This window comes from Chinchilla lanigera, unplaced genomic scaffold (genome assembly GCF_000276665.1).
Source record: "Chinchilla lanigera isolate Chin_1 unplaced genomic scaffold, ChiLan1.0 scaffold00063, whole genome shotgun sequence".
NCBI classification, from domain to species: domain Eukaryota; kingdom Metazoa; phylum Chordata; class Mammalia; order Rodentia; family Chinchillidae; genus Chinchilla; species Chinchilla lanigera.
Window position 1 is genome coordinate 13883022 of NW_004955464.1, and position 12594 is coordinate 13895615.

At 46.0% G+C, this 12594-nt stretch overlaps 1 protein-coding gene across 7 annotated transcripts in view; it reads left to right on the top strand.

Moving 5' to 3' along the window:
• Positions 1–12594, top strand: part of Eri3 (ERI1 exoribonuclease family member 3) — a 129018-nt gene that overhangs the window by 27441 nt on the left and 88983 nt on the right. For 5 of the 7 annotated variants that reach the window (XM_013521697.1, XM_005398762.2, XM_013521693.1 and 2 more), the window contains 2 exons: positions 4560–4676; positions 11517–11576. In XM_013521697.1, the coding sequence (XP_013377151.1) occupies positions 4602–4676; positions 11517–11576 (135 nt within the window). In that variant the 5' untranslated portion in view covers positions 4560–4601. Of the gene's footprint in view, positions 1–1570; positions 1674–4559; positions 4677–11516; positions 11577–12594 lie in introns of those variants that run through there. The other 2 variants (XM_013521696.1, XM_013521692.1) reach the window with 2 other exon arrangements.

Genomic DNA, 12594 nt, shown 5'->3' on the forward strand with positions numbered 1-12594 from the left:
GCTCTACAAAAGTCAGAAGTGGGAGTTGTGGCCTGAATGGGAGCTAGGTGGCAGAGAGGCAGACTGAGGGCTTAAGGTTCCTGCCTCCCTAAGTGCGCAGTCTAGTGCCATCTGTGCTGCTGCAGCCATCTTGGAGGCTTGTCAGTAGCAATCCAAAGTAGGGCTTTCTGCCTGGGGAGTCCACACCAATTGCTATTAGACTGACTTCTCCTTCCAGGAGACAGTAGGCTGAGTTACGTTTGATAGCCTTTTAGACTAAGAGAATCAGACTTTTGTGACCCTTCAGACTTTAAAAGCCACTGGTCCTATTCTTTTTCCCCACTTGAAGTCTCAGCACTGTCACTTGCCAGCAGTATAGTCATAAATAAATGACTTACCTTCTTTGTTATTTGTGAAGTAAGAATAGTAATGATTCCCATCTCATGAATCACGTGGAGGATTAAGAAAGGTCATTCCTGTTAGCACAGTGTCTGCCACAGAGTAAACAGTAAGTAAAACAGAGATGATTTCATTCTTTACGTGTGTTGAAGCGTGTTGGAGATCAACTTCTGTCTTCCCTTTTCCCTGAATGAACATCCTAGAGGAAGGTGCTAACCTCTCATTATCTTCATCTGTTTCCATACCCAGCTCTTGCCTGGTAAAATGTAGATGCATATTAATATTGGCTTATGGGGGCTGGGGATTTAGCTCACTGGCAAAGCGCCTGCCTGGCAAGCGCAAGGTCGTGAGTTCGGTTCCCGGTACCAGAGAAAAACCAAAAAAAAAAAAAAAAAAAAAAAAAAAAAAAAAAATATTGGCTTATGGCCTAATGGTGATGATGATGTGGCCTATCTCCCTGGATTAATAAGGCTCAAATAGGGAGGTATGTTAAAGCACACTCTTGTTTTTTTGGCAGTACTTGGGAATGAATTCAGGGCCTTCCCATTTAGCTACATGCCCAGCCCTTTTTGTTTATATATTTTGAGACAAGATCACACTTAAATTGTTAAGTTGCCCAGCCTGAGCTTGAATTTATGATCTTCCTGCCTTAGCCTCCCAGAGTGCTGGGATTACAGGCAGATGCTTCCATATGCTGCTAAAAACACACTTTTGTAAGTAAAAGTATAAACACTTTGTCTCTACACTAAGGTATTTATCATAGTATAGTGCTCATTACTTGTTCATGCATCTTTTCACTCACTAGTTCTTGCACTTCTTCAGAGTGCAAAGGCTACTTCTTATCTCCACATTCCACTCCAACACCTGTATGATTGTCCTACACAAAACTATTATTACGCCCAGAGAGAAGGCTTGTAAATACATACAGGTTCAGTTTTCCTTCTTGGCAATATGATTGCCCAGGTACTCAACTATCTGTAAAAACTTCCTAGGGGAATAATGAAATTGGATGAGGGAAAAGGTGAGGGGCAGGGTAATAGTTTCATTGTCTGAGCAACTGGACCTAGAAGCAGGCGCTTGGATACATCGTCACAGATCCTTGGGTTGGAATTGATGCCATGAACCTGGAGTGTTGGGGTTATCCCCTAGCAACTGTCCAGGAAGTATTTGACATCACTCAGGTGTATTCGTTGCAGAATCTTGCCAGCTAGGTGCAGAGCAGGGTTTCTCTCCCATGTTTGGGCTGTCAGGGCCAGAGGTTTTTGAGGTCTGGACTTGCTGCACCATATGGGAAGGTAAGAAGTCACAGCAAAGTCCTTTCTGCTCTGAGTCCTCAAAAAGTCTTCTATCAAAAGCTCCTCTTTTGCATCCTCAGTGGCTCAAATGAATGTTATTGTGTGGGCTCATGGTACAACAACTCTCCTTGCTGCCTAGGAAGGGTTCCTGCAGTCATGTTTTGAGACTGGCTCATGAAAGTCCCTCTTCTTGGTCTTGGGGAGTAGGCCTGAGCAATGGGCTAGCAGCATTGGAGAGGTACATTTATGGTTAGCCCAGTGTGATGTGTCCAGTGGCTTGGGTTCAGGTATCTCAGGGATACTTGGACCTGTGCCTTTCTTGCATGGATTGGAGGCTGGTTTGTTTATCATCTCTGCAGCAAGGGAGATACTGAGTTTGAGCACTTAGTTTGGCTCCATCTGCCTCTTGGTGAGGAAGGCAGCAGGAGGAAAATTTAAATACTGAGCCGCAGTGGGGAAATCCACAGACCAAGTTTTCAGAGACACTGCTGGGGATGCTGACTTGGTGCTGGTCAGAGCAGGAGCTGAAACGTGTACTATTTTATAATAAATACTAATGAAATTCCAGATCTATAATAGCATTTCAGATATCTAAAACAAACCATGTGCTTGTAAAAAAGTGGAAAGAGATCAACTTAAGCCATAAATTCTTGGTAATAGAGGGTTTTTTCCTATTTATGTTTGATAGATATTTTTGTTTCCAGAGGAATGTCAACTCCTAATTTCATAATGTATCATGGGCTTAAGAAAATTGAATTTAATAAAAGCCAAAGATGAATGGCATCCTGAAAGGTCCCAACACTTGTCTTCATTAGCAGGACAAACTGCAGGTCTCCAAACACTGCTTCTCCCCAAATGAAAGTTTAAATGAAAAGTACAGTTGTGTCACAGGTTAAATTTCATTGTGGGCTCAGCTAACGTTGTTAGTGAGGAGCTGGCTGTATTTGTTTCCTTAGATACCAAGGCAGCCAAACTCACCAGGCTATGGAGCTCTTTCTTTTGGGGGAAGTGTTTTTCCTAGTTAGTCGGGGAGGAAGGATTTGTCAGAAATTTGGGAGTCAAATGAGCCTGAGTCAGATAAACCACACCTCAGAAATCGTGGATATCTGATACTTTAGGAGGAGCAATGTGTATGTTGTAGGTGCTCAGATTTGTTTCTCAGAGCAGAACTCTCCTGTGCTTGGCCTGTTTTGTAATGCTTGTGGGGAACAAGATGCTCAGCAAAGTGGAGGGCATCTTCCTCTCTCGGCGGTGGAATAGATGTCTCACCTCGTTGAAGCGGTGCCCAGGCCTCTTCTTTGTCTCCCTCTCCTTCAGCCTTGCAGCCATTTTCCCCTTCCTGTATCTGGCAATAAGCTCTTGTCAGCTTCCTCATCTTTGGGGATCAGCCCGGGGAGGCCAGGCAGCCAGAACCTTTGAATCTCTCTGGCATGAAACCTGACTGCCTTGATTTGGTTTTCAGTCCTGCTGTTATGTGTTGGGTTGAAGTAGATGCTTTAAAAATAAGCTCAGTATTAGTGGGTATGTTGGTGTGGGGAGAGGGGAGAGGGCTCTCTGGCTTCCCTGGGACACCGAGATTGACTGTTTCTTTTGTCTTCCCACCCATTCATTTCCTCAGTGCCGTCAGGTGTCATCAGCTGCCGTGTTACTTCTCCAGGCTGTCTCTGCAGAGAACCAATTTGCCTTGAGTTTACTAATTCTGGAGAGGTCTTCTCTAGAACAGGGGGAGCTAGGGTAGGGATGCCCCTGGAGCGGGCTGTTGGGGCCACTGAGTGGGCCATTGCCCCCCTTCTCTCTCTGCAGTGGAAACCTTTTTCACATACTAATTTTAGTTGGAGGATTTTGCTTTTATTTATTTATTTTTATTATTTCCTATTTGTCTCTTCCAGATGTTTTCAGGGCAATTTTTTTGTGTTGTAAACTAATTCCATTCATGTTTTAAAAATTTATGAAAGTGCTAATAAAAATGTCAAAGTGGTAAAAATGTTAGCTTTTCCTCTGCTTTGATTAAATTTTGCAAACTGTTTTTGAATATTAAAAAGCAATATTTTTTTTCTTCTCTCTTCCTGTTTCCCTCTTCTCTCTGGTGTGGGTGTGCTCTCTCCTGCCCTCTCCCCTCTCTGGTGTCCCTCCCTCCCTTCCCAGGAGCGATGTATGAGGCGTGCTGCACAGCCAGTGTTCTGCAAGCCTGTTTGCACGCCAGGACCTTGGTGCTGTGCATCTCTATTAAATAACGGAGACAAATTAATCTTAGAGACACCAAACAAATTGTCACTCCTCCTCCTCCTCTTCCATTACGTTCCAGTGGACTGGGAAGGGCTGGCTAAGTGATTGGGCGGGGAGGGGGGAGTGGGTACTGCCTGCAAGAAAGGTAGCTCCTATCACTTGTGTTCAGTTTTCTCCTGCTCTTTGGCATTATTATCACTTTTTTTCCTCTTTGTAAACACTAGTGAATAAACTCCCTGGCTCTGTTTAAACTTCCTACAGGGAAATCTATGCACTGGGCTGTCTATGTGGCTAGAGATCCAAACCCATGCCAGGACAGGGACCTGAGTTAGAGAAAAAGGGCTCCCTTTTAGAGGTGCAAGTGAGCAGGCTTCTGGTAGAGAACCCACTGAGGAAACTGGGGCAGAGTACATCACTGTCATCTTCCTTCCCCTTTCCAGAAACGCTGGGGATGGGAGACATGTCCATTGTTTGGAGTCTGTGAGGCTGTTAGAAGGGGGGAAGGTTAGGATTATAATTGCGTAGCATCATCTTGCTCAGTCTTGGGGTTGCCCTGGCAAGAGTAATGAGCCCCAAACAGTCATTCTCTTTTGACTTGGAGTTATTGTTCAAAATGGTTGATTAAAATAACTTTCCTTTTCTGTGTCTTTGACATTCCAGGAAATCATTGAGTTCCCCATCCTGAAGCTCAATGGCCGGACCATGGAGATTGAGTCTACCTTTCACATGTATGTCCAGCCTGTAGTCCATCCACAGCTTACCCCCTTCTGTACAGAGGTAAGGGCCCTGGAGGAGGGCAGCAGGGGCTATTGGGAGAGGAGCTTTGGGATCACTGATGCTCCCTCTTACAGGCCCCTTAGCAAAATCTAATCAGCAGTTGAGGCAAGTGTACTTCGGGTCTGGCAGTTTGTGTTCATAAAGTCGGTGACCTTACTTGAGACATCTTGGTCCCTGAGGACCAAGGAAGGGCAGTGGCACAATCTGCCCTAGCTTCTCTGACAATTTCCTCCTGTACCATCTCCACCTTTCCTGGTGACTGGGTAGTTGGAATCTAACAACAGGATGGTGCTTTTGGGGCACAAGTTCTTTCTTGTTCCATTTCCGTTAGGGTCTGTTGGCAAGAGGTAAAGATTTCTGTCACTTGGAAGGAAATGTTATGTTCAGGCTTTCTTAGCTATCTGATATTATTAACTTTGTCTTTTCATAAAGTGGTCCTGTGTGGAGCTTACACTGAGTTCATGAGAAACATTTTCCGATGGTGATGAAAGAGAAGACAGGCTGGCCAAGGCAGACCTGTCCTTACTAGGCTAGTGCTATTCTTGGCTATTTTGTCAGTAGGTTAATACTGACCCCATTCTATAGATTGTGAAACTAGAACTGAGATTTTGATGCTTGCTGGAGGCTCAGAAGAGCCACTGGCAGAGGGAAAGAGCCACTGAAAGTTCTGACTCCCAGGATTGTGTGGAGAAGCTTCTGTGACTGCTTTTCCATGTGATACATCATGTTATTCTGTGATGGAATCATAGGTCAAGCATATGCGCTAGCCGAGGTGATGGGAAAACATGAGTGTTTCTGTTGGGACGGTTGGAAATGAGTGCTAGAAACGTTATGCCTTCATTTAGAGATGCACCTTCTCTATAAAATGAAGTAGGAGAGAAATTCTTGAGTTATTTCACCATCTCCTTGGTGTGGGGGAAGCTGGGAATGGCCTGTCTGCCATGGGTGTGTGGCTCCTTGGACTCTGAGGCTGGCTTAGGCCAGATGCGAGGTCTGGAGGTTTGCTCCTATACTTGATGGCAGTGTTTGCCCCTGTGCCAGGTGGGCCTTTTATTGTAGACATCCATCTGCCTGGGTGTTAGTCTCTTAAGGTCTTTGTTCTAACTAGTTATGTTCAGATTGATTCCTCTTTTTTCTCTTGGTTTTCCCCCCTCTGCCCTGGAAAATACCTGTGCCACCAGGGGGTGCTAATCTGTCCTCTTTGGCCCCTTTTGAAAAACTACTATTTTAATGATGATGAAAATCCTTTCCTTACAGGAAGGGAAGGAAGTCCTTAAACCAGTCAGCTACCTGAGCCTTCCGCTGGCCTGAAAGTCTGGTATCTTCTTGTCCTACTCTTCATTCTCTGTGTGTAGCCTGTACCCCGGGGGCTTTAGCTACCTATGAAGCTAGGCTGTCTGGCATAGACAGGCAGGCTGAAGTTTTTTTTTTAAACAGACATCCATTCGAAGTTTTTTATTTTTTGTTTTGTTTTTGGTTTTTGCGTTTTGGGACAGGGTCTAACTTTGTAGTGCAGGGCTGGCCTTAAACTCACTGTGTAGCCCAGGCTGGCCTTGTACTTACAGCAATCCTCCTGCCTCAGCCTCCTGAGTGCTAGGCATGTGCCAACATTGGCCTAAATTTTGGAAACGTTGATGCCTGCTTAGGAATGGAACAGAGTGCTAGTGGGACACACCTCTAGATGGGTGTAGATGCTCTAGGGTATTGGGGCAAGAGGGATTTCCTCTGGAGCAGGGTGGTTGCTGCTCCACGGCTGCTTTGGCAGGGGAGGAGGAGGATTTGTGAGCCTATGAGGAGAACTGTTGTTTTTTTTTTTTTTTTCCTAGGTAGTTTCACTCAAGGACATACATACATAATTCACAGGGTAGTAGGAGTAGTGGTAGGGATCTTGGCAATGAAGACTCATCTAAAAGTGAGGCTATGGTTATGGTGCAGGCACTAGATTGGGTCAGTCTTTTTTTTCAGGCTTTCAGGGCTCATCTTTCCATGACCTGGTGTCTGCTTTTTTCTCCAGCCTCACAGCAACCCCCTGTCCCCGCCCTGACTTCATCTATCCCCTGGTTCTCCTCACTCGAAGGCTACCCTCTTACAATCCACCTTTGTATGTGGTGGTTGCTCTGCCTGTACACTACTTATTTCTACTTGTCTTCTAGCATTCCTACTTGGGTCAGCTTCCCTGGGAAGCTTTCCCTCATCCCAAGGCTGGGTTATGCTTACCCCAACAGTGCACTGATGAGATGTTATACTTGGAGTTATTTATCTATCTCCCTACCGGACTGTGAATTCTGTGGTCGCAGAAACTGGACCTGATCCACCTTTGCCCCCATCACTAGGGTCTGGTACAGAGTACACATTTGATGCATGTTCTGTGAATGAATGAGTTATGGGCGAGGAATTATTCCTGTCTCCCCACATAACAGCTATGCTGCTGACTTGCTCTTTTAAGTAAGTAAAGACTCTAAAAAAAATCTTAAATTATCTTTTTTCTTTAGACAAGGTCTCACTGTGTAGCCCAGGCTGGCCTCAAACTTGTGGTGATCCTCCTTCCTTAGCCTCCTGAGTACTGGGATTACAGGCATGTGCCGCCACTCCTGGCTTCAGATTATCTAAATATTGCCCTGTATACATACCAGTTGGAACTATGGAACACAAAAAAGCAGGGACACAGAATGGGACTGTTATTCTGAGACCTCATCTACCCTGCTAATAGCTGCCTTTGGGGGTAGAGCAGAGGTCATTACAACCAGAGAGAATCTCTATTAGTGTGAACAGCAACTCCGAACCTCTGGATTATATCTAAGCAACACCTCTGGCAGGATTTTCTCTCTTGTGCACAAGTTAAGACTGCCTGACTTTCGGTTATTTCTTTTTTTTTTTTTTCTTTTTTCCGGTACTGGGAATTGAACTCACAACCTTGTGCTTGCCAGGCAGGCACTGTGCTGCTGAGCTAAATCCCCAGCCCTAGCTGCCTGACTTTAATTTTGAGACAAGATCTTGCTGAGTTGTCTAGGTGGGACTCAAACTTGCAATCTTCCCACCTTAACCTCCCAGAACACTAGGATTATGGGTATGTGCCACCATGACTGGCTTATTGTGCACAAGACATTCTTAAGAACCCTAGCCTCTGTGTGTGTGTGTGTGTGTGTGTGTGTGTGTGTGTGTGCAAGCGCATGTGCACACGTGCATGTACACTTGCACATGACACATGTACACATATGATCACATGCTTGTGTGGGAGAGAGATAGGCTTAGAGCTGGGTGACATGAAGTAAGATTCTGCCTTGAGTCTTCTACTCACAGGCAGACACTTTCTTTCACTGCTCTGGTTAAGGAGTATTACTAGCCTTCTTAGGGTCCTCGCTGAGTTCAGTTGGTAATCTTCCTGAGGCATGGTTCTAGCAGAGATAGGGTGAAATACGTTTTATTCTCTCTGAAACCTTTTCCCTACAAACTCGAGAATTTGCTCTAGCTCATCAGCTCTATCTGTAGCACCTGAGCTGCTGCACAGTCCCTAACCATGTGCAGTCTTTTTTGGTTGTTGTTATCATGAAAAAACTAGAAAGATACCCATTTGCTAAATGCCAGTAAAGGTCTTTGTCTTGCACCTGTACTTATAAAGGGTGAGATTTATTGGTCTCTTTGTGTGAGGAGAAAGAGTGGTTCTGATTATCAGATTGTGCACAAGAGACAAGTGCTTATGTAATCAGCAAACTGTCTTGGTGTCAGAATACGATTGTGTTGGAGATAAACAGTGAAAGAAGAAAGCGCTGGTTGCTGACATGCTATTGGCACTGAATTTCCAGGTCTGCTTCCTGTAGTTGCTAGTGTTTGTGATGAAGCCAGCTTGTCCCTGGACAAAGCCCTTGTATGGGTTGGGGGGTCTCAGCACCCACCAGTGTTATCAGTCAGGGTCAAAAGCCCCTCGCCTTGTGGTTTCCGAGTCTGGAGAAGTGGGAGTTAATCTGTAATCCCTCAGTGAAAGGAGCCACAGAGTACACATTAATTCTTCCTCTCACCTCTCCCGCTTTAAGTGGTTAAGGTCTCTGAGCTCTGTTTAGCCTGTGAGCCCTGGTTCTCAAGCTTAATAATACTTGGCTTTACTGTAGACTTGCATTATGAGGATGTGAAAGCTTTTAAAAAATATATATTAACTGAAGCAGGAAGGGCCTTAAACTGTAGCATGAAGGGTTTAAGTTAGGCCTAACGGAATTTCCCAGTATTAATTTTATAAAATTCCCTCTCTCTCTCTCTCTCTCTCTCTCTCTCTCTCTCTCTCTCTCTCTCACACACACACACACACACACACACACACACACAGCTTCTTATATACGTCTTGTAGGTTCCAAGTGTCAGATAAAGGTACTAACTTTCTTAATTTTACCCCCTGTTCATCTAGTGTCTTGGCATTGCTGTTAAGAGGCATTTCATTTTTGGAGGGATGAGTATTGTAGGACTTTCCCCGGTAAGGCTGTGTCTAGTTGAACCAGTGTTTAAGCCCCTGTCTCAGGGTTGAGCACCTTTTGGCACTCAGCTGTGAGCCAGGCCTGTTTTCTGGGAAGCATGGATAGAGCAGGGGTTGACCTAGCCAGGTTCCTCCCGGGATGATGATGCTAGATTACTGAGCCTGCGAGTGGAGTTTGTGAAAGCCCTGGATGACAGTGTCCTAGGGTGGGACGACGTGGGGCTGGTCTGTAGTTGAGAGTCCTGCAGCAGGACATCTGAGAGGCCCACAGTTTTCCTTTATGGTGTAGTGAGTTTCCTATCCCTCATCTGTAGTTTTCCTGGGGACTGGGGAGGTGCTTGTGGTACTGATCTAAGCTCTCTCTCCAAGGAAATAGGGCTCTTAGCAGTGGTGCCATTGGCTCCCTGTGTGAGTGAGACTTTCTTGAAGCCCTTCAGGGTGCACCTCATCTGAGTTACTCTTGGAAGGAACTGAAAGTAGTAGACCTCACCTTGCCCCAGGAAAATCAGACTAGACACAAGACTGACATTTAGACTCTGGATTTGCTAAGAAGTAAGAGTGGCTGTGGGCCTTCTTTTCCACAGTAGTTCTGACTCTAAGCCCTGGTCTTCCAAGTCCTGGAAGCAGAAGAGAAGCTGGGCCAAAATGGACAGTGGTGGTGCCTTGGTGTCTGTGCATAATTTGAGCGCCAGACCTGGCCTTGGGAATGAGCCTAGTCCTTACTCTCCTTGGCCCCCACATGCCTGAGGCAAACAGCATCCGCCTGCCTGCTCAGTGTGTGGTTCTGGAAGGAGGACAGGCCCTGGGCACTAGCTGGGGAGGGTGTGAGGGGAGGCTGCCAAGAACACAAATTCTGTGAAGACAGGATTTTGATATTTTTTTTTTAGCTGCCAGATCCCTGGTTCCTAGAAGAGGATCTCGCACACAATAGGCTGTCTGAGAATAGTTGTTGACTACGTAAAAGGAGGAATCTTCTGTGCTCCAACATTAAATCTGCCGACACAGGGCGTTTGCCCAGCACTGCCCCACTCCAGCCCTCAGCGTACCAGCCTTTTCTTCTCCTCGACTCAGGCCCTCCCTCTGCTGGGCAGTTCTTTGGTCTCCCAAGCAAGGAAAGGGTGTGGAGGTGCCAGCCGGGTGGGCATGCTGTGGGTTAAAGCTTTGTGAAACAACAGTGTAGTTAATCTTTCTAATTTATTTTCCTTTTAGACCATGGGAAGTCTGTAGGCAGCAGCTGTTACCCAATTAAAATACAGATTAATATAAAAACAGTTTCTGGAATATAAAATAGAGTGGCTGTGTCCTTACACTTCCTTAAAATACCACCTAATAATGACTTGATGAACTACAGAAACCCACCTAGAGGAACTCAGCGTTTTTAAAATGAAAATTTCTTCCCTAAAAGGTGTGTATTACCATTCCATGTAAGTCACTATGAGAAAATAACCTTCCCTCTTAGAGCTGGCGGTTTCTGTGAGTTGGGTGTTTGGTATTCATTAAATGTAATTATAGTTTAATTAGAGTTTTAAACCCCTTCCTCTCTACTTAAAAAAAAAAAGTTGTTTCCAAGCAAGTCTGAGATACTACTCTTTGTGGAAGTAGGGCCTGTTGGGCATGGTGATTTCTAGTGGGTGTCTGAGACATAGGGGCCTCGTGCCTCAGATCCTTGCAGTCAGTCTGTCCCTAGTCTGTGCTGGAGGGGTATTATTACTTAAAAATAAAACAAAAAAGCAAAACAAGTTTACTTAGACCTAGGTCTGACCTAGGCAGAGTGTAGGCCTGTGAGTCAGAGTCTCTAGGCCAGATTTGGCACATCAGACGTTTTCATCTTAGTTTCTCCATTGGCTAGAGGTGACTTTTTTCTGCTTGGCTATGTGGCATTGAGGCAAGGTGTGCAGAGTGAAGGGTAGATGCCCACAAGCTTCGCTGGTGTGATGGAGAGTGTGGTGGGGAAAGTGCTGGACATCGAGGCCCAGGGGTGGGGGGACTTGAAACCAAGTGGCCCTTTACTACCTTAACACTCCCCAAGTTTTGCAGGAACTTCTGTGAGGCCTGGAGGTGGAATCTGTGGGAAGCTATTGAGCCTGTTGAATACAGAGGATATATAATTTTTTTTTTTCTCAAAATGAAAGCTAAAACAGGTTTGAGACATACCCCAAGGTCGGTGTGTGTATGTGTACCCATATCTCAGGTCCGGCTTTTGTGGGGGAGCTCACATTGGTGTTCTGGGGCGCCTAGTTGGGTTCTGAGCCTGAAGCAGTGCCAGGCCAGAGCCCTTTACACTTGCAGGAGAAAAAGAGAAAGGAAAGGAGCCAGTCCAGCTTTTGAGTCCCTGCATCCTGGTTTTCCACCCAAAGCCTGTTTCTCTTTCTTCTCAGCTCACTGGGATTATTCAAGCCATGGTGGATGGTCAGCCAAGCCTGCAGCAAGTGCTAGAGGTAGGTTGAATAACCTTTAATTCCTGACCTCTGACCCTTTCCTGCCGCCTTTCTCTCCCTCCCCTCTTGAGAATGTAGCTGTGTAATTTGACTATGATTATGGCTTGATTAGAATAACATTTGCTGTCACATCACTGACATGCTGTTGAGAGTATTGAACCATTGATCTGTCGTCTCCAGCTGTTCCTGTCAGGGTTACTGACAAGATGTCCGAGTGCTGCCAGGAACCAGGAAGGGGGCCCCCACCTTGCCTGGCCTCTGGCCCTGTGTTGCCAGCCCTTGGGCAGCCTGTGCTGGGTGGGCTGGGGCTAGGGGAGCTGAGCTGTGTTGTGGGACTAGCCCTGGGGACTGGAGGTGTTTTTGTTTAGCTTTAGTGTTGGCTTCTTGTGGCATGTGAGCACTTCATTAACTCACCCAGAACTCCCCATCGATGGCTTTTGTTTGCTGTCAGCTCCTCTAGGAACTGTGGCGGCCCCACTGCAGCTTGCCACTGGATGCATTGTGCCTGTCGGGTGCAGAGGCTGCACTGGGTAATGATTCTTAATCAGAATAATTACAACAGTTGCCTATGTGAAGGAAATCAAATTAAAGACTTTAGAACCCTTGGCAGAGACCACACTTCTAGGATGTTCTCCTCTGAGAGCTGGAAAAGGTTAAGACTCTGCTTCTTGTGCTCTAGCCTGAGGGAGCAAGGAAAAGCAGTGTTTGGCCTCAGCCTATCTCCCACCTCCTCTGGCCTGGGGGTTTTGAGAGTGGGGAGAAGGTCCGCCCATAGTCCTCTGTAGACTGGAGAAGGAAAAAGGCCTGGGTGTCTCATTAGGTGCTTTATTTATTTTTAAGACCAATAAACCCAAAGCCCAGACCTTATCAGTGCACAGGAAGAAGCAAGTATGTATCTAAAGAAATAGCAGGGGAGGTAGCAGCCTCAAGCAGATAAGTAGTAGTAGGCAGAAGGGCCCAGATTTCTCTCTCTCTCTCCCTCTCTCCCTCTCTCCCTCTCTCCCTCTCTCCCTCTCTC